This window comes from Leuciscus leuciscus, assembly GCF_965113295.1.
Source record: "Leuciscus leuciscus genome assembly, chromosome: 21".
NCBI classification, from domain to species: domain Eukaryota; kingdom Metazoa; phylum Chordata; class Actinopteri; order Cypriniformes; family Leuciscidae; genus Leuciscus; species Leuciscus leuciscus.
Genome location: NC_138745.1, coordinates 26,439,245 through 26,461,923, shown reverse-complemented (window position 1 = coordinate 26,461,923; position 22,679 = coordinate 26,439,245). Strand labels below are relative to the sequence as shown.

The following is a 22,679-nucleotide window of genomic DNA, read 5'->3' as shown; positions in this document are numbered from 1 at the left end:
TTTCCATATTGCATAACTTCTCCGGTAATCCCATAAGGCATCCAGGACCTTTATTTACTCATTTATAAAACCCATTATTTTTAGTAGTTCGACGAATATATTTACTGCTCGCAAAACAAGTTTGTCACGGATATGAGTGAGATATAATTGTCGAAAGTGCCGAGCATAAACTCTGGTATGTTGTTGTTTTGTGGGAGTCATGGCGTCTTACAGTAAGCTGACAGATATTTTCTCCATTCAGAGCCAGCTAGACTGTGCCTTAGAGGACTCGACAACTCAACAACAGAAGGAAAATCTCGTACATCAGTATTTGCACAAAATAGACGAGAAGGAAGATTTAATTATACCGGATTTTGAAGATGGTAAGAGTGTAAATTAACTCAGTGGTGATGAATGTATTTACAGTACCGGTATTTCTATCATATGGGAGTGGATTTAAAACTTCAGCCCAGCCATAGATCGATTTGTGGTGTTAGATAAATGACTGGCATCATGGAACATGACAAGCCAATTACAAATTGCTCTTGTCTGCTGTTTACTGCTGTGTAATATTGTATTTCATCAACAGTGAGTGGTAAAGCTGTAGCAAGAGATATGCATATCTGGTAGAGATCCGAGATTAGTGATCATTCATTGGTTTGTAACTAGGGCCCTCCGTAATTTTCCAAAGAGGTCTTATTATGATGACTTAATTTTTTTAACAATATAATTATGTTCATAGTTATAGTTTATGTATATAATATATTATATAGTTACAGACACCTGAATCTAAAACTCTCACTTTTTTAAATCTCTAACCATTCCATTGTTATTCTGCAGGACTGGAATGGTTGAACACCGACAGGCCGCTGTCACTCAGGAAGGAACTGTCAGGCAAAGTGGTGGTGCTTGACTTCTTCACCTACTGCTGCATAAACTGCATGCACCTACTTCCTGATCTACACCATTTGGAGCAGAGTTACTCCATAGAAGGTATATATACACAGAGCTGTTAGGCATAGGGGCTTCATTTTGGCATGAATGTAAACAAGGATGTTTGTGATGGAGTCTATTTGTTGACCAATGAAAGACAAAGAGAGCGTAAAATTAAATATGACATCTATCCTGACTCCACTGGTCATATATTATGTCAAGGCATATATTATGCTGTATATTACATCATTAGGTAAACAAAAAACATCTTACAGTATGAAGCCGCAGTCAATAGCCAATCAAGACAAATGTTTCTTGGCTGTTTTACTTTGGACCTTACACATATCCCATAGTAGATCGTGCCCAGGGTTCACTGGGATAGAAGTCAGAGCCTTTTGAGCTTGATAACTATTTTCTTCTGGTCCTGCAACACATTCCCATTATCTCTTAACTGTATCGGATATGAGACTTAAAATATCCAGAGACCAGGTCGAGGGCAGGGAGTTTCACATAGATACACCATCATACTGGCCTGTGGCTTATTATAGCAGCTCTGCGTCCAGTGCTATCAGCTCCAGCTGTCAGTAGCCCATCGGTAGCCACTTCTGTGGGATCATCCGGGGCAACTGGCCAGGCAGCCGTCAGCCCACTCACTGGCATATCTCACACATACCTCATCTTGGCACTTCTTTTGGTACATTCTGTTACGGTGTTCTGTTACAGAAGCAGAACATGCCTCCCCACCCCTCCTCCCAGTGTCTCATTAATTATTAGGGTTTATTGCTTATTATATCACAGAGCAGTGGCCTTTTATTATTACGCAGAGCCTTTGTTTTTACTCCTGCCATTCAAGTCACATATTCTACTGTTGGTTCTGGGAGGTTATGCATAAATCAGTTCAGATTTGTTCTTGCCCTGCCAGTATTTTCAAAGGCACCATCACAAAAATGCTTTTTTATTTTCAGCAACATATTTTATATGCATCAGGAGAATATATTTATATTTTTCATTTAACGTAAAATTTCAAAATTACGGTCCTAAAGTCCTAAAAGTAGACCGAGAACCCAATCAAACAGATTAGAAAAAATATATTTATTACTCATTTATTTATTGAGAAAAAGGATCCAGTTTTACATATCTGTCAGTGGCAAAAGCATGTGAACTCTTGCTTTCAGTATCTGGTGTGACCACCTTGTGCAGCAATAACTACAACTAAATGTTTCTGGTAACTGCTGATCAGACTTGGAGGAATTTTAGCCCATTCCTCAGTACAGAACAGCTTCAATTTTGGGATGTTGGTGGGTTTCCTCACATGAACTGCTTGCTTCAGGACAAGTCCTTCCACAACATTTCAGTTTGATTAAGGTCTGGACTTCGACTTGGCCATTCGAAAACTTTAAGTTGGTTCTTTAACCATTCTTTGGTAGAGCGACTTGTGTGGCTGGGGTCTTTTTTCTTGCTGCATGACCCACTTTTTATTGAGCTTCTGTTCACGGACAGATGTCCTGACATTTTCCTGTAGAATTCGCTGGCATATTTCAGAATTCATTGTTTCATCAATGATGGCAATTCGTCCTGGCCCAGATACAGCAAAACAGGCCCAAACAAACCATAATACCACCACCATGTTTAACATAAGGGGATAAGGTTCTTATACTGGAATGCAGTGTTTTTCTTTCCCCAAATATAACGCTTCTTATTTAAACTTTTTTCCAATAGCCCTCTGGCTTGTCCACATGATCTTGAGCAAACAGCAGACGGGCAGCAATGTTCGGAGAGCAGTGGCTTTCTCCTTGCAACTCTGCCATGGACTCATGAACATTAACATCGGCCGGCGTGAGATAGGCCTTTTGTTGCTTAGAAGTTACCCTGGATCCTTTGTAACCTCTCAGACTATTACACATCTTTCTTTTGGAGTGATCTTTGTTGGTTGACCACTCCTGGGGAGGATAGCAATTGTCTTGTATTTCCTCCATTTGTACACAATCTGTCTGACTGTGGATTTGTGAGGTCCTAACTCTATAGATGGTTTTGCCATGATACACGTCCACAAACACGTCTTGTGAAGATCAGTCTTATAGATCCCTGTTCTTTAAATAAAACGGGGCACACAATGACACCTGATTATCATCCCATTGACTGAAAACATCTCAGAACAGGTGGAGCCTAATTTCACATAATGCCACTCACAGATATGTCTGATGATCTGATGATTTTTTTGGGTCATATTTATGCAGAAATATAGAAAACTTTCAAGTACGTGTGTGTGTGTGTGTGTGTGTGTGTGTGTGTGTGTGTGTGTGTGTGTGTGTGTGTGTGTGTGTGTGTGTGTGTGTGTGTGTGTGTGTGTGTGTGTGTGTGTGTGTGTGTGTGTGTGTGTGTGTGTGTGTGTGTGTGTGTGTGTGTGTGTGTGTGTGTGTGTGTGTGTGTGTGTGTGTGTGTGTGTGTGTGTGTGTGTGTGTGTGTGTGTGTGTGTGTGTGTGTGTGTGTGTGTGTGTGTGTGTGTGTGTGTGTGTGTGTGTGTGTGTGTGTGTGTGTGTGTGTGTGTGTGTGTGTGTGTGTGTGTGGACATAAAGTATATTCTTCTAATGTTCTCAAGACCTAAACATACATGCATTATCAACAATTGTAAGTCATAATGACAACACAGCACTGGTTTGATGGAGCAAACAACAGTTGGAACTGAACTCACTCTCACCGAAACTGAGCAATCCTTGTTGTTGAGACCTGCATATTTTCCATAGTTTACACTCATATCTCACTCTCATACTTATCATAAGTTGAAGTGCTGGTTATACATTCCATTATTACTTCCCTGAGGGGACATCAGCTGGGGAGACATGAAGAAAACTACAGAAAAACATTGATCACATTTTAGCTAAGCTTGGTATATTTCAAATGCATCTATAGGCAGAGGGGAAGAAGGCTAAAAGCATACTGAAATGGGACACTCGTCCCCCGTGCGTCTGCTTCCCGTCTCTGATGCTGAGCCTATGAATTTTAATCTTCTAATGGACGGCTGAACCGGAATTTAAAAACCACCATCCATCTGCTTCAATCTTAAATGGTGGCGTTATAGCCCAGGGACACAGAATGGAGGAATGTCACTTCCAGTGACAAGGCGGAGGAGTTCCGCTGACATTTTTGTTAAATTAGACAAAGTCAAGCGGATTGATCGCAGACTATAGCGCAGTGCAGGAGACTGGAACAAACAGAGAAATGGAATGCATTGGTTATAATGGGATGCCTGGGGGCTGCATGAGCTCTCAATCTAGAGTTCTAGACCCCCGAGTTTTCCTTGATTGGTTTTAACATTCTGCATGCAGTAGCCCATGTTAGGATGTGTTCCTCTGGGATTCTATTACTCTCATTTCTTTAAAGGGGCCTACATTTTCTTCACTTTTTTTGTAGCATTTCATTTTCTAAAGTCCGCTTATAACCAGTCAAGGTTTCTTACACCAAAGGTTTTGACCTTTAAAGGTTTGACCTTTTAAAGGTTTGGCTCATCCATAAATAAAAATTGTCATCAGTTTCTCACCCTCATGTTGTTGTTCAAAACCCATAAATCTTTGGTTCATCCTTTTTTTTTAATGAAATCTGAGCGGTTCTGTCCCTCCAATGAAAGTTCAGATAACCAAGTATTTAAAAGTTCTACAAGATCTAAAAAGGTCACAAAGGCATCATAACATTATTCCATATGAATCAAGCAGTTTAATCCAAGTCTTGTGAAGAGCTATGATCTATTTAAATGATGAACAGATTAAATCTAGGATTTCCAATCAAAGTTTTATTTGGTTTAGAATGACATAAGGTTAGTAAATGATGACAGAATTTTCATTTTTTGGGTGAGTTAACCTTTTTAGGCCCATTCACACCAAGAAAAAGAACTATAAAGACCATTATAACGAAAACTATATTAGCATCCACAACACACAATAACATTCTGTTTATTATAAGTGCACGCTTCAGTTATGTCATCTGTCGCTTTAAATACTCTAGTCTAGTGCTTTAATGTCAGGTGGATTCTGATTGGCTGTAAAATCTGAAAGTGATTTCAAATATATTGTTCCTCTGCGCTGTTATCGTTATAGCTGTTGTGTGGACTTCCCTCTTCTCGTAGAATTAGAATGATTATTTAAAATGTATAGTTATAGTTATTGTTATAGTTGCCATCCCTTGTGTGAATGGGCCTTTAGTGTACTAACCAGACACTGCATAAAGCGTCAAGCAATCAAAGCTTTTCCATTTTGTCATTTATCATGCGACCTTGATAAGCAATGAGTGATATGACATAGTCAGTTGCTTAGATTTTATTTGTTCAGCATTGTTTTGGGTAGCCACACCCACTGTGAATCCTATTGGTCCAAAAACACACTCATCATAACTGTATGTTATAACAAATTACTTGTCGTTGGAACGTACTCCGTGAGGACACAATGATGAACTGCAAGTTTTTGCTACATTACCATAGCTTCTATATGTAAATTACCTATGTTATGGCTGGCTAACCTCTTTGCATATCAAAAAGGCCCCTCCCAAATTATGTTGCCAATATTTTATTTTATTTTTTTACATATGTTGTTATTTCTGCTTAGTTTCCTACAGGAGAGTGGATGTGAGCATGAGAGTACATCTAGTACATTGAGGTCTTTTATATGAAGTAAAATCCCGTTTTCATGTCCCCTTAACAGACAATTTTGTTGCTGATAGACTTTTGTTGTTCTTTTATTGAACGTTTTTAAAAAGAAGGAACTGTGACTCACAAAGAGTGAAGTTTAGTTCTGTTGAAAATAGTCAAGGGCTGACACTCAGACAAAAGACGGTTCTTTGAGATTTTCAGTGTTCAAGGACTCGAATAAAACGTGTCAGAAGCATACACCAACGCAACATGCTTCCACGCATTGTTTGATGAGATAAGAATGAACAGCTTTGTGTAACCTGAATAGATTTTCTTTGAATGATAAAAAAAAAAAGTGTCCACAAAAACCAATTAGGCAAAAAATACATTTTAAATAATTAAATTAAAGACAGTTTCATTTTGATTTAGGGCCAGACAGATAGATTAAACACATTAAACATTTATTATTTCATAAACGTTCTCTATAAAGGACCTTTTAGGATAACTTTGAAACCTAAATGTACCTCAGGGCATTTTAATAAAAAGTCTTCTAAGGACAGCAGGTTTTGGTAGAAAAAATTAATATTTTTTTTCATCCCCATTAAAGAGAGTATCAAGTGCTCTCTGATAAAGCAGCCTGAATTTATATTGTTTTCAATATTTTTATTATTTTAAAGTCAGGATCACTTGCTTCACAAGTCTTTTCTTCTCTATTGTGACCTATATTCGAGTGAAACGGCTTTTCGAATTAGAAAATATTTAGGATATGATTTTGTCCATTTGGAATTGATTGGATCGTTGTGGTTTGCTATTACTGTGATCTCATGTGAGTGACAGGTTGTCTCGCCGTCGTTCCATTAAACACATCATCACAGAGAAGAGCCGTTGCTGCAAGTGGGAGGGGAAGTTATTTTGATTAAAGATTATGAGGGGACATAATAAAGTGCACGCATACATTATTTATAATAAACACTACAATATTCCATAATAAGATAAGAATTGTCCATTTAGATTTTTATGGTGATTTTTATTTTTCAAAATGTGAGCTGCTGCTGTTCAGCATCAAACCCTCTATAAATGCTGTATATTGCATTTCTCTTCTTTTCCATCTCTGCAGACGGTCTGGTTGTTGTAGGTGTGCACTCGGCTAAATTCCCCAATGAGAAAATCCTACAGAACATACGCAGTGCGGTGTTGAGATATGACATCACCCATCCCGTAGTGAATGACAGCGATGCTCGTCTATGGCAGGAGCTGGAGGTGTCCTGCTGGCCCACACTGGTGCTGCTGGGACCCAGAGGAAACCTGCTTTTCTCACTGGTGGGTGAAGGTCATCGAGAACGGCTCTTCCTTTTCACTGCTGCTGCCCTCAAGCACTACAGAGAGCAAGGGCTGCTCAAGGACCATGGTGTAGGAATCAGACTTTATAGAGACTCCCTACCTCCCTCCATCCTCTCTTTCCCCGGGAAAATAGCCATGGACCCCAGTAGCAAGCGGTTGGCTATTGCCGACACAGGACACCACAGGATTTTGGTGGTCTCCAATACTGGGCAGGTGCTGCACTCTGTAGGGGGTAAGACCTGGTAATACACACTTTTTGAGCAGAATTTCCAAATTCAGCAAGGATGCATTAAATTGATCAAAAAGTGAGGTAAAGACTTACATTGTTGCAAAAATTCTTTTGGAGGATCATGTGACACTGAAGACTCAGCTTTGCCATCACAGGAATAAATGACTATTAAATTATATTACTTCTTTCAAAAACATGAAAGTGCATAATATATGAATGAATACATTACATATGTAATGTAGTAATGTAATTAGTGGGGTTACATTTTACGTGATTTTATTTCTTAATTAATAAACAGTCCCATGCATAATCTTTTTATTGATGCATATTAAAGCAACATTCTGAATGTCTTTGCTGGAAAAAGGACATTCTCTGTAGCTGTTCGGTGTAAAATAATGTGCAAATGGCATCCTGTATTAATTTAATATGAAACGCAATTCTATTGCCGTAAATATTGGATGGTTCCATAATGAATGGGGCAGTTGGCAATGGCAGCCCTATTTTTAAGTATAGAAACAAAGGCTGTTTTTTTTTCTCCTTTGTGAATGTTTTGAGGTTATTTTAGTCTACTTTTAGACTGGTTTATCTTTGCCTTTTTTTTAGGTCCCTCAAGTGGGAGACGAGATGGAAATTTGTCTGAGGCACAATTCAGCTCCCCACAAGGGGTGTTCATAAAGGGAGACACGGTCTACGTGGCTGACACGGAGAACCACCTTGTTAGAAAGGTAAATCAGCAGAATCAGGTCAAGCTAGTTCTGCTGGCATCTCTAACCCAAATTCACTCTGATTGGTGCTTGGAAAAAAAATGTGCCATGATAGTGCTTGTGTCTGTTCTCAATAGAATTTGACTTCCTTTTGTTTTTCTTCTTCTTCTCCAGATCAACCTTTCAGAAGGAAAAGTCTCGACCTTAGCCGGCACTGGCGTGCAAGGCACAGATAAAGAAGGCGGAGCACTGGGACCACAACAGCCAATCAGCTCTCCCTGGGACGTTACCCTTGGCAACACAGGTACTTTTACTGGCCATCCTCTTGCAGTATACTCTACTCCTTCCTTTAGAATAAGGGTCACTTTGTCCTTTTTTTTTTTTCTTCTACCTTGCTCATAAAATTTAATATCTTGTGAATCTGCGTTTTATTATTCTGCCGGGAGCATTTTATACGTCCCTTTTTCTCCCTCTCACATATTCTTCACATCTTCTCTATCTGTCTGGTCAATCTTGGATTCTTTAATCAGGTTGTTCTCAGAAGTCTTCGCTTTGTAGATACCACACTCGCCTTTGATTTTCACAAGTGTGTATGGTGAGGGGTGCAAAAAGATCTTTGTTCTGCTAAAATGGCCTCTTGTTGTTTGGCAGCAGCCCTGAAGTAAATTGTGTGGTCTGTCAGTTGCTAACTAGAGACACAGAGCTGAATGTTGTGGTGTTGCCTGAGTTAAACCACAACACCAAAGAAAAAGAAAAAGATATGATCAGAAAGCACTCATGTGGCTGTGGTTTCGATAAATGGTGCCTCTAACAAACTGTTTCGTCACAGATTGCCTCTTTTTGTTTTGCAGTAATATCTTTATGCAGAGCAAGATGTCCCACAGGTCTAGACAATTTAATTTTACATGCTTCTGAAACATTACTTTACACTGAAGCCATTATTCAATCACTGTGCATTATTCAGTCATATCGTTCCATTAAACTGCTGAAGAAATGGATGTGATTAGCATTAGATGACCAAGAGACGTTTAAAGTGGTCTGTGTGTTGTGTGCCTGATTTAGTCAGTGTGTGTTTGGAGCACATTCATTGAGTCCCCGGTGTGCATTACGGTAGGTCCGTTCCCTGAACAATCGGCTATTTTCTTGCAGGTTCTTCTACTGAAAAAACAAGATATCGCTGTATCCTGTGCCTATCACTTTTCCTTTCCTTTTTCTTTCTTTCTTATGTAATTTAATGCAGCAATCAATTTAAATGTTTGATTTAAAGTGGTCATAAAATAATTTTTCCTCTTTTGAATAAAAGCTTCCTCCAGTCCAAAAGACCATTTAATAACTAAGCTGCAAGTGCTCCACGTTCCAGATCATTGACGCCAGAAAGTTGATCAAATTAATATATGGTCGCCTACATTTACACATCAGCGATGCCTATGGTCAGAAACTGACACTGGCAGGGACAAGGGTTAGGATGTATACAAATTTTCCTAAACAAACCATAAGATGATATTACTCTGTTTGGCATAAAACTAACAAAGATAACATGACTCAAAAAACTAGTCCATGAAGTAAAGACAGCTACAGAGAGACAGGAGGGACAGCTGATCGTCCTTGCAGTGCTAAATCATGTATAACCAATGTCCCCACAGGTCAGATATGTTAGAAGACTTACAGATGTTTTGGTGTAAGAGTAGGCTAACAACATGATATTCACTCCCCTAGCCTGACTTTAGCCTCTGATTTGAACACTCTGTTTGAAGGGTCTGCTGTGAGACTTCAGTGTAAACGCCCACTGCTGTGATTGGCTGACATGCTTGCATATTAAATATTTAGCATTACATGTGGAACTCTCTCGAAAACTTTTACTATTACAGCTGTTATACGTTTTTACTAGGGGTGGGAATCTATAAAAAAAAATTTACTAATTAATTGCACAATTTCTGTAATTAATTGCAATTAATTGCGTTTCTCCCAAGCTTGTAATCATCAATATTTAAAGGAATAGTTCATGATGATGACAGAATTTTCATTTTAAAGTGAACTATTCCTTTTAACTTAGAATCACCTAATTAAACAACACAGGGGGGAAAAGGAACAGAAAATAGCCTTATATTAAAATATAATCAATTTAACAGATTATTATTATTTTTTATTTTTTTAACTAATTATCAAAATAAAATATAGTCCTACTATTATTAGCAGAGCATGTGATCAAAGCAGGTCATAATTTTACCATTGTTGCCCAGCATGGCTATACCAGCTCAGCAAACAGAAGTCTACTGAGAAATTTCACGTTATTTGAGCGGACTTTACTTTTCCAGTGCTCGGTACATGATTGAAGCGTTTGGGCCGTTAACGACAGAGCCGCCGACACACACACACACACACACACATACACACACACACATACACGGAACTGAGAGCGCGCCGCTGGGCCGTTAACGACAGAGCCGCCGACACACACACACACACACACATACACGGAACTGAGAGCGCGCCGCTGGGCCGTTAACGACAGAGCGCGCTGACACACACACACACACACACACGCGGAGCGGAAAAGACCCGCTCATGAAAGCTGCGCGAGAATGAAACCTGATCGCCGAACACGGAGAGGCAGGAGGGCATATTTCGGTCTTTTCAATAGCAGCCGCAACAGGAAATCATAAAAAAAAAAATATAAAAAGTGCTGCGTTAATTGCGTTATTTTTTTTTTACGCGTTAAACATTTCAAATTAATCGCAAAGATGAACGCGTTAATTCCCCCAGCCCTAGTTTTTACTATTACAGCTATCGGGATTAACGAATCGTGAGAAGTTTAAGTATTTAGATCTATTCCCATCACATAAAAGGTTGCAGTGATGAGCATTGAGCAGATGACAGCCTGTTGATCGCGTGAATGAAGATCTTATTGCAACGCAGTTTCTGCACTCTCACTAATGATTTCACCCATGCAAACATGAGGTAAGTACAGTAAGAGCTTCGTTGTGCAGCGTAACAGCGTCATTGATTTCACAACGAGTTTTGGCAAGTGTCCAGATAAACTCGCGCTGTGTGATTGACAGCTTGGGCGATTGGAAAGGGATTGTTCTTTGATCGCTTTCTGTATATATATTAATCACAGTTTAAGTACGATTATTTTCATCCTACTAAGAGAAACGACGTGAAGTTGATCGTTTAGTCACTGGCTTGATTTACTGATGCATAAACTGTATTGAACGACTTTGAGAGAAAGATGATCTGTCTGAACCTGAACAATTACACATCAGAAATTCACATAACCCACTGGTTCTTCAGAGGCTCGGATGAAGAAACTAAAAAAATACTTTTGTGTTCATTTGTACATCCAATCACTGAGCAACTGCCATGCTTCACTCGTTTGCAAGCCATGATGTCTCTCAAGGAAAAAACAATATCGCGCTGGCGCAGCTCATTTTCTCATGGGTGGGCCAAATTCTTTTTGCGGGCAAAGAAGAGAAAGGGGCGGTAACCTTTCCCCTTATGACGACATAAGGGGAAGATTTCAAGATTTGCCCGTCTGAGCTTTCATTTTCTCAAAAATACCCAGGGCTTGGTTTACACCCTTCAAAACTTCTAGCCACTGGGGGACCATAGGCAGGCTAGGGAAACTCATATTAAGGTTAAAAAACCTCATAAAGTGAAATGTTCATGCAATGGGACCTTTAACCATCTAGCTAAATAAGTCTGGTTTGCATTTGCCTGTTTTCCTCCTTAAAGTTTAATTGTAATTTTGAAATCCTGCAGCACGTCTTTGTCTTTTATCACATTTGATCCACTTTGGCTCATTCTCTGTTTTTACTGTTTCTATACATCTCCGATCCCTTTGAAAATCCAGCATGAGGAGGAGAGTTCTGGTCCCTTCCTCTCCATGTCAAACCTTTTCAATTTCTCTTTCCCTCACTGTTTCTTTCCCTCTGGCTCAACTCTTTCATGAATGCGTGTAGTTAGGCTCCAGCCCAGCAAAGAAATTGTCCCTGATAAGCGCAGTACCATTAGAGGTCTATTGTTAGACACAAGTACAGAGCCCTTCATTTCTGATTCCTCTAAGCGAAAATGCATTGCAATGCTCTCAAGTATTAGTGCCCCTCCACACAATTCTTAAACTGATTTCAAATGTCGATTTATCAGTACAGGTCACTCTGTGCTCTGCTTTTCTATTTCCAGTGCTTTGAATCATTTCAGTACTTTGTCTTTTTCCACTTTTTTTTCCATGAATAAGATAGGGTCACATTTTGTTCTTTTTCCACAAAAGGTCAGTAAAATGAGGCACACATGTTGGACAAAATGTTACCTTTTTATTTGTATAATTATTAATTAATTTATTATTAGTATTTGTATAGTTTATTTATTTTATTTTAACATAACTAAAAATAAACAACAAATATTTGTTATATATTATTTATAGTATTGCAATAAAGAATACATTTTAAAAATATATATTTTTGTGTTCTGTAATCAACTTTAGGCTTCTTTATTAACAATTATTAAGTTCAAATAAAATTTTGCACTGATATAATATGATATAATACTTTTTCACTGTCCAAATAGTTTTCAATTTATCCACAAATATGGAATTGTTCCGTTTATTGCTTTAAAAGGAGTAACGGGACACATCTGTGAGGCAGGTGGTCGAGTCGATCCCCTACATCAGACAACATATATTATTTTATATAAACATACAAATATATTTACAATTCGTAACGACCATGCATGCATTGATGAGATCTAATAAAGTGATCTTCATGTAGCCCAAAGGGATCAAATGTGAATACGAAGTTTGTGCGTGTTTGAGATTGAAATCTTGTTTACCCTTGTTTCATTCACACTTGACTAAGAATTTGTTCTGTTATGTTTAGCAAGATAATCAACATCAATATATTGTAGAAAACGTAAGATGTTTACTCTTTGATACCGTGTGTTTGTGTTTATGCAGGTGGTGATATATTGTGGATAGCCATGGCAGGAACGCATCAGATCTGGGCTCTCTTCCTGGAGGACGGGAAGCTTCCCAAAGGGAGGTGAGCTCTTCTCCCTGTGTACTCCTCATGTCAGTTCTGTACAGACAAGGCAACATTCATGTAAAGAGGCCACGGGACTGCCCAAGTGATGTCATTTTCTGGGCAGCCACACAGTTCGCTGTTGGCGGAAATCGTTCTGATCGTCCTGATACAAAGTGAACCCTTAACTTTGTGTTCTGTTCGCTAGTGTAACATTTCTCTTGACGTTTTTAGAGTCGTTGTGAGAACTGATAACAGCTTTAATATCTCTGATAAAGAACATGTGTGGGGGGGAAACTACTTAAACAAAATCATTATATTTAATAAAGACTTTTTGGCAACATTTGTTTTTGCTCTTACATGCTATTAACTCCTAATCGTGGATATTTTGGCCTTTTTATCACAATTCCGGCTTTTCTTTTAGAGTCAGCCAAATTAAAAGCTACGTAACAGTTCCATTTAATCAGACTTATCCATCTTTATCTAATGCCTTTTCCAGCGACAGCAAAAAAGGAACATGTGTGTGCTTTGCGGGCAGTGGGAATGAGGAGAACAGAAATAACTCGTACCCTCATAAAGCGGGACTGGCCCAGCCGTCAGGCCTGGCTCTTGCCCCAACAGAGCCCTGGAAATGTCTCTTCATCGCAGACAGTGAGAGCAGCACTATTCGTAGCCTTTCGCTGAAGGACGGAGCAGTCAAACATGTGGTGGGGGGAGAGAGAGACCCTATGGTAAGCCCTACCTGTCATGTTTCCAGGTCAACTCTCTAACATGTTAAAGATTAGTGTTTCTCATCCTTTTTATGATTTATGCACCAAATTTAACCGTTTTTTTCCCCTTGGAATTCATGCCTTAAAATAGCTTGAATGTAACTCTACACCCTTGCCTCATTTAGTATACACGGTTCTATGAATATGCAAATTAGCCCCGTCTCCACTCACTTACACCAGCTCAGAGCTCCAATCGTTGACGTGATTGGTTACAAGATAGTTTGTGACGTCACAAACACCAGCGATTTCAAACCGCGTTTTTGAGACTGTCTTTTGTTCACTGCAGTTTTAAGGAGAAAATACTCAGCAATGGTGTTGACTTGTGAATTTGCATATGGTTTGTCTTAAAGCATATTAAAAACCGCATATAGACGTATAAACAACATTAAAAGCTTGATTTTCACCACAGGGGGACTTTAAAAGATTCAAGTGATTTTAATAATATTAATGCTAAATGACATCTAGTATAATAGATGTCAATGTTATTGTAGTATTGTTTATAAAGTATTATAGTGTTAATTCATAATTTAAATTAACTTTTATTTTTATATTTTCGTAATTTTAGTTTAGGTTTCAATAATTTTGTTATATACTTTTGTCAATTTTATTAGTTTTTGCTGTGATTTGTTTTATATTTCAGTTTTAACTTTAGTACTTTAACTTTTAGTTTAGTAAAGTTTTTCATTTCAGGTTTATTTCAATTAACATCAACTATTTTTAATCATTTTAGTTTAAGAACTAGTAGAACCTGTACACATTTTTGGCTGTCATTTTAAACAGGTTGTTTACATGTACGTAGATTTAAGCTTGTAAACCTTTTTTTTATTATAAAGTTTTAAATCTCTTATCTATTTACAAGTTAGAACTTCTTTATACATAATTTTTGTTTTGTGGAACAATGCAAAAGCCGCCGGGTTAATGCAATGACTTTTAAAACAATCTTATACAAAGAAAGAAGTTTAAACGTGTTGCACTTCTGTTTTTTTGGGAGGACTCAGATCTTTGGTCAAGCTGACTTTTTTTCTTCTGATCAGTATCAGATCATTTCTCAACCCTTCTGAGCAATTTGTCTTCCCTGCACATGCTTTATAAGGGAAGGAGGGTGTTTTTATCCAGTTCACTTCAGGAAAATCACACCATATGGAGAGAGTTGAATTTTTATGGGGTCATAAATTATCACAGTTGATTGCAAGTCACATTTGCATGCATAAAGCAGTTTTTTGAACAAGTTTGTTTGGCACTGCAAGATCCCAACGCTTGCTGTAATGCAGGGAGACGTTTAATAAATAATGTTGTGGAGCAATTTTTATCACTTAATGAACCCTGGGCGATTTGAATGAGAAACTATTTTTCTCCATGTCTCGGAGCAGTCGAGACATTTTTCAGATCTGCTAGATTTCCTTTGAGTCAGTCAGAGAATGAGAACGGATTGGGTTTCACCATATTTGGTCACTGGATTAATGAGCTTTTTTTCCCCCCTTGTGATGTTCAGTGACTTATTTTGTACATTAGACCACCACAGCGCTGTGATTGAGTAAATAAACAGAAAAGGATCATTTATACGTTCTCACAACTTTGCATCAAAGCGTAACGTTGTTCTCATGGGTAAGCAGTCAAGAAATCACGCATGGCCCTTTAAGATCGTGTTTTCTTTATGTTGAGCAGAACCTGTTTGCATTTGGGGACGTTGATGGGAAGGGCATAGATGCAAAACTGCAACATCCATTAGGAGTGTCCTGGAATGAGGACAGCAGCCTCCTCTATGTCGCAGATTCTTACAATCACAAGGTCAGTCTTTGCACCCGACACAAAAATGTGTGTGTGTGTGATTTCTATTTAACAATATTGTAGGCCTAGGTGATATTTTTATACTTAATTAATTTATAGGTAACTGAAAATTCTGTTGTTTTGTAAATAAAGTGGTAAATTATGTTGTTTTGTGTGTGCAAACAAAGCACTTGTGTCGCTTCATAAAATTGAGGTTAAACCACTTGGGTCACATGGATTACTTTAATGATGTCTTTACTACCTTTCTGGGGCTTGAAAGTGGTAGTTGCATAGACTGTCAATGGAGGGATTCCATTGATTTCATAAATTTCAGCTCTCAGATTTCATTAAAAATCTTCATTTGTGTTCTGAAGATGAACAAAAGTCTGTTTGGAACGATATAAGGGTGAGTAATTAATGACAATTTTCATTTTTGGGTAAACTTACCCTTTAATTATTCAGGATTTATTTGCATAAATGAATTAAACTGTAGTGCAGTGGCCCCAATATATATTTAAGCAGCACTTAAGCAGCATTTTAAAAATGAATGTTATTGGATTAAATAAAATATCAAACTAAGTGTCATTGGTTTTAATGAAAGACAGCTTCAACTTTTTAAACGAAACATTTGACAAAAAAGGGAATTATTTTGTGCATCCCTGTTTTATTTATTTATACATTTCTCTCTTTTTCCACTTTTTATTTGGGAATCATGCCACTCTTTAAAAAACAGTTAGTAAAGCAACTTGCAGAACATGTTGTACAATACATATTGTCATGAAATGTTGCAAGTTTTTAAATGGGCAAACACCTAGTTAAACTACCAATGGTCAAAGAGCTTCTCTGTTGCAGATCAAAGAGGTGGATCCAAAGACTAAGCAGTGCAGATTGCTGGCAGGCACAGGGGAGGCTGGGAATGGGATTGGCCCAGGCTTTCTGGAGTCCAGCTTCAACGAACCCGGAGGCCTATGTGTGGGTGAGGGAGGAAAACTGCTGTATGTGGCAGACACCAACAACCATCACATCAAAGTCCTTGACCTGGAGACCAAAACGGTCTCTTTGGTGAGTTTCCATATGTGGGTTGTCATTTGACAGTTGTCCTTCTTAATAATTTTCTCATTGTTTTCTCTAACTTTTTGCACCAGTTTCCCATTGTAGGGAAACCAGAGGTTGATTCTATCCTCACAACTGCTACCAGCAACACGCCTGCTGTCAAAAAGCTTCCCAAGCTTCCCAAATCAGCCCCAGTTCTTACCATGCCATCAATCACAGTTTCTTCAGGGCAGTCAGTCACTCTTTTGCTGAAATTGGCGCTACCGACTGGGACTAAGCTGACCGAAGAAGCCCCTAGTTTCTGGAGCCTTTCTGCAGAAGGTACAAAATAGGCCTGCATGATATTGGAAAAAAAAAATATTTAGTTTTTCTGCAATATGAAAAAATACAGGAGTTTCACCAGGCGACTTAAATAGCTCTGTTTGGAAAGAATGAATGATTGGGGTGACCAAATTTGACCCCAAAAAAGCAGAGGATTTTTTTTTTTAAGTGCAATAACCTTATAGGGCTGAACAACAACTTGAAAAAATTGTGTGTTCATTCATACTTGGGTTTACTATTTACAAGAATCAAATCAAACCATAGAGTTAAAGGGGTGGTATAATGCCCTTTTCATAAGATGTAAAATAAATCTCTGTGGTGAGCAAAAACGCACCATCTGTCCCTTTATATGCAAATGAGCTGCTGAGGACAGAGCTTCAAGAGCTTGTGTTAGCAGCTCCGATTACCTCACACAGACACGCACTGAAAATTTCAAAAACTTTTAGCCTTTTATGTTCGAGAGACTCAAGAAGAAGTGACAACATGTAGACAACATTTCTGAATAGTTAGTTGATGAATTTAATGTAGCTTATGTGTAGTTATCTTCTAGTCATTGATTAGCATATTCTGTCTTGATAATCTATAAATCGTGTTCCCGAATCCCGGGGGTTGGGTTTATTTAAATTTTAGGGTTTGTGATGTCACTAACCCCAGAGGAATCTCGTGTAGTCCCTACCAGCCGTTTGTTGTAGTCCTTAAAAGCAATTTCTTTAAAAGCAAATATCTCCCTTTGCTTTGAACGTTGAGCGTCGTAACTTTGCAGATGTTGTTTATGCTCAAACAGCAACATTACACACTAACTAAAGTGAAGTCGTAATTTAAAAAAATGTCATAGGCCACATTCACACTGTTTTTGAACAATTCAATGTAACCAAATTTTTTATTTATTATGATTTTATTTTGACTGACTATTATTAAATATATTTAAATAGTACATTTTATTTTTACTGTAAAATTAAAAAAATAATATTCAGTTCTTCATTTTCAAATAGTTTACCATTAAGCTTTTATTTTGACAGGTTGCCTGCAAATAAACAGGTACAGTAACACTCCCCCATTTTTAACAAAAAATTTGGAGAAAAAAATTACGCGTTTTGGCCATTCATTTACACGACAATGGAGTTTTGGGGGCCTAAAAAGACAAACTGTTGAAAACAGGTTTCAAAGTGCAAGTTTTTTAAAACGGTGACGTCATGCGCATGCATATTGTGTGTTTAGTCTATAGGTGTAAAGCTGTGGTGGTAGACGAAGATCAGGGTAAACACAAACTTTACTTGATTAGTTCAAGCAGGACAGACACAACCACAACTAACATTAATGAGAACCGACAAGGGACTGAACAGAACAGGGTGAAGGTGAATGAGGGAACTAAACAGGCACAGGTGGAGGAAGATTAAACTAATTAGGACTAACAAGAACAAGTGAAGACAGAAAGAACGTAATCATTACAATAGGTACGTATTGTTTCTTTACAAAGTGACATTGACAACTGTTTTCCGAACTCGGGTGCGCACCCGCGAACCGTACTCGAGTCCGCTTAAAAAGGTGGTCTGGGGCATAGATATCATATAATAAAGGCTAGATGTCTCGTCCGCGCTGCTGGCCAATGGAGGTCGACGTCCGCACACGACGGCCATCTTACCACAGGGTGCTCGCTCACTCGTTACATGGTGCATGTACTTTTAAATAACCATAACTTGCTACATTTTCTACCGATTTTCAAACGGTTTGGTTTGTTATAAACGTCAGAGATGTAGCTATGACACTGCATACATTTGAATAATTATAACAATGGACTTCCATATGAAAGAATTATAGCCACGTTAATAACGTTTGTAAGAAACCAAACCGTTTGTAAATCCGTCAAGATTTCAGCGAGATAAGAGGATTTGTGTGCGTGCTGATCACTCACCTTGATTCACCGCTTCCCTGTGGTAAGATGGCCGCCGGTGATGCCGGAAGTGACTCCGCCGTAAGACATCTAGCCTTTATTATATGATATCTATGGTCTGGGGTACGGTTCATGTGAACTCGGGTACGGTTCGCTGCTGATATGAACGCAATCGTACCAAATCGCGGAAGTGAACCGCTATTGATGACGTATAATCTGGTGCGTGCCTGCGTGCGTGTGTGTTTAACAACTGTAAAAGGGTCTATATACACTTACCTTCATGAAAAGCGGGATTGACGCACTGCAAGCAGAGAGATGATTTCTGCTTGCCTCCACAAAAATTGTCTTCGGCGGGCGGGCGGACATCCCGCTGTCTTTGGAACGGTTTTAATACTTTTGCGGCAGACAGACGCAAGTGTGTTTCTGTATCTTTTCTTTGAAAACAAAACCAAAGGTTCAAAAAAAGAAGAACAAATGTGAAGCGAGCAATTCTATCCATTTTGACGCCTTTTCATAGCGGTTACCAAGCAACACGAGTACGCGCCAGCTGCAGCTTGATGACGCAAGCGTACCGCGGTTCGGATACAAATAATATAATGTGAACACAGTCCATCGGGGGCAGGGGGAGGGGGGAGCAATCGAACTCGGGTTCGGAACAGGCAATCGAACCAAGTGTGAAAGCACCCTGAGACTTTATCATAAACTACACGTGTGTAAATAACATGCTTCATTTTGAACCCGGTAGCACATGTATTTACTTAATTAAATCGCAGCCTATTTCACAATTATTATTATTATTATTTAAAAAAAAATTTTGGTACATCGTGAAGCTGTAGTACAAAATCAAATTTATCGATAAAGAGCATCTTTAATAGCTATCAGTTCCAATCCCTAGCAATGAATAATATGTAAAACTCATTTATTTACACGCAGTTTTCGCACCTTGTATATTATTCCTCTGGGGCATCTCCGTGGGGTGAACTGTAGTGTTTTGTTTGCTGGATTGCTGTGTTCACACATTTTCAGCAGGCTTCAGGGACCAGCTGGCCGTACTGGGAGACGATCCAAGGATAAATAAACAATTCCTCTATGCATCCCAACACACGGTCAACCCTTCATTCTATCTTACCCTTCCTATCTCTCTCTCTCTCTCTCTTTTTAGCATCATAATTTCTGCCTCACTCTGTCCGTCTGCTGCAACATTTGTCTTTCCTGTTGTCTTTTCTCACAGTTCTTCTTCACAAAAACATCAATCCCTTCCGAACGCACATCTTCCGCGATTGATAATCAGCTCAGTCACCAGAGACGACTTCTGCTCATCACTCTGGTTGTTTGTCTCCGCTCTGCACCAGAACGTTTTACCATCCAATAAACAAGCACCTAATTAGTTTACGAAAGTGGTCATAGTTGAAGTGGCAAAAAGTCCCGGGGGGACGACGCTGCATAATTAGAACAAAGATACCCATTAGGACCCCAAAAAAAAGCCTGACTGTCTGTGGGCGTACAATTCTCAGAAATGGGAATAGTTCTGTCTGACTTTGACTGATTGACTGTAATTATGCACCACATTACCATGAGTGCTTGTTTGTGGGTGGCTTTGCGTGTGTATTAGTTAGCAGTGTTAATTGTTTTGTGTGTTATTTGTAAATACACGTGTGAATTGAATTCTTGTTTTCTTGGAAAAATATTATCATTATGTAAATAGTTATATCAGCAGGGTCAGAAATTAATGGAGACTGGGGAAAGTGCCATCAAGGGTGACAAAAAAATGACTGATTAAATTGATCAAAAGAAACAGACATTTATAATGATACAAACGATTTCTATTTCAAATATTTGCTGTCTTTTTGAACAAAGAATCCTGAAAATAATGTATCACGGTTTACGCAAAAATATGCGTACATTGATAATAATGAGAAATGTTTCTTGAGCACCAAATCAGCATATTAGACTGATTTCTGAAGAATCATGTGACACTGAAGACTGGAGTAATTACTGGCATAATGCTGAAAATCCAGCTTTCCCATCACAGGAATTAATTACATTAATTAATTAATTACTTTAATTAAATATTAAAGGGGCAGTTGAATATGATTTCACTTTTTTAACTTTAGTTAGTATGTAATGTTGCTGTTTGAGCATAAACAACATCTGCAAAGTTCAAAGCAAAGGGAGACATTTTCTTTGACAGAGATCACTTTTTAAGAACTACAACAAACGGCTGGTAGGGACTACACGAGCTTCCTCCCAGTGACATCACAAACCCTAACATTTACATAAACCCCCGCCCCCGGAAACGCGATTTATAGATTATCATGAAAGAATATGCTAATCAATGACTAGAAGATAACTACACATAAGCTACATAAATTCATCAACTAACCAATCAGAAATGTCCTGTTGCAATCTACATGTTGTCACTTCTTCTTGAGTCTCTCCATCATTGTCTGAATCCGGTTTCAACATAAAAGGCTAAACGTTTTTGAAATTTTCAGTGCATGTCCATGCATGCTCTTGAAGCTCCGCCCCCTGTGCTGGGAGCAGCAGCTCATTTGCATTTAAAGGAACAGACACAAAACAGTGCGTTTTAACATGCTATATAAAAATATCTGTGGGGTAATTTTGAGCTGAAACTTCACATACACACTCTGGGGACATCAAATACTTATTTTACATCTTGTGAAAGGGGCATTATACCACCCCTTTAAAAAATGTTTTTTTTAAATGGTAATAATTCACAATATTGCTGTTTTTACTGAATTTGTGATAAAATAAATGAAGCCTTGGTTAACAGAAGAGACTTCTTTTAAAATATCAAACAATGTTACCAACCTCAAACTCTTAATGGTAGTGTTTTTTATATTTTTAATGAAAATTAACATACAATATACAATGTATGTGATACTTATCTGCACCTCCAGGTGGCTGATATTGCATAAACTCAGTTCTGTGGGTCTTTGCTCGCGTCCTCTCCTGTTTTAGCTCTCACTGGGGATCATTTGATTGGACACTGTCCTAATTCTATCTGGCACTTGTCTTAGTGGCCTGCCCTTGATTCAAGGCCAGTGACACACACCTGGTACACGCTGCAGTGCAGAACCATTAACTAAAGGCATTTCCTTTGACCACATATATGAAAGTCCCTATCAAGAGGGAGATGAAATATGCATTGCCTTGGCAGGTGTATGTGTTATTTGACACCCAAACACATGGTACTTCAGGAGCCAATGCCTTTCAAACAAACATCAGCCAGAAATGTCAAACGTTAAATGTTGTTTTCCTCGGCAGGTAATGAGTGGTTACTGGAAGGGCGAGCTGTGACGGGGAGCATCGGTGATCTCTCTGAACCCATCTCGATCGTCTCATCCATCCCAGCGACCCCCGCATCCCCAGACCCAACGCTGAGACTCGACGCCTGGGTCTACTACTGCCTTTCTAAGGGTGGGGCTTGCATGATGAAGGCAGTGTCCTTTAGACAACCTCTTCTGATTGATTCCACATCCCAGGAAGGTTCTGTTGCTGTGACACTCAAGCATGCCTTTTAAAACAGGCGTGTACATGGTTCTTTGGGCATATTTAAAGTGATAATTCAACCAAAAATGAAAATGTTGTCATTTACTCACCCTCATGCCATTCTAAACCTGCATGACTTTATTTCCTCCTCCTGTGGAACACTTTTTTCTTTTTATGCCTACACATTGAAAGTCAATGGGGGTTGTTTTGGACCCCATTGACATTCATATTATGGACTAAAACTGTTTTTCCACTTTCTGTTGTTCTTTGGTGTTCCGCAAAAGAAAGACAGAACGACATGAGGGTGAATGATTTTTAGGTGAATATCCCATTAACATTCTAATCACTTCCTGTGGCTAACACATACTGTAGTAATCCGACCTCACACAGGCTTGTCATCACGCTAATGATGGATCGCAAGTGCTAATTGCAGAGTCAGGATCTGACTGTTAAATCTTGACAAATATTATACAAAGTGCCTAGCTCTCATCAGCAATATATTTTGTGGTTCTGCTAGGGGTGTTTCACATGATTAAGCTTGTGTAATG

At 38.7% G+C, this 22,679-nt stretch overlaps 1 protein-coding gene across 1 annotated transcript; it reads left to right on the top strand.

The window, feature by feature from the left end:
- Positions 1–175: 175 nt before the first annotated feature.
- On the top strand, positions 176–22,303 carry nhlrc2 (NHL repeat containing 2). Its single transcript, XM_082152541.1, has 11 exons — positions 176–362; positions 820–972; positions 6,648–7,103; positions 7,704–7,825; positions 7,979–8,108; positions 12,753–12,837; positions 13,316–13,547; positions 15,252–15,374; positions 16,206–16,415; positions 16,499–16,727; positions 21,907–22,303. The coding sequence occupies exons 1-11, from the start codon at positions 200–202 to the stop codon at positions 22,161–22,163; spliced, it is 2,160 nt and encodes a 719-aa protein (XP_082008667.1). The 5' UTR covers positions 176–199; the 3' UTR covers positions 22,164–22,303.
- Positions 22,304–22,679: the final 376 nt, after the last annotated feature.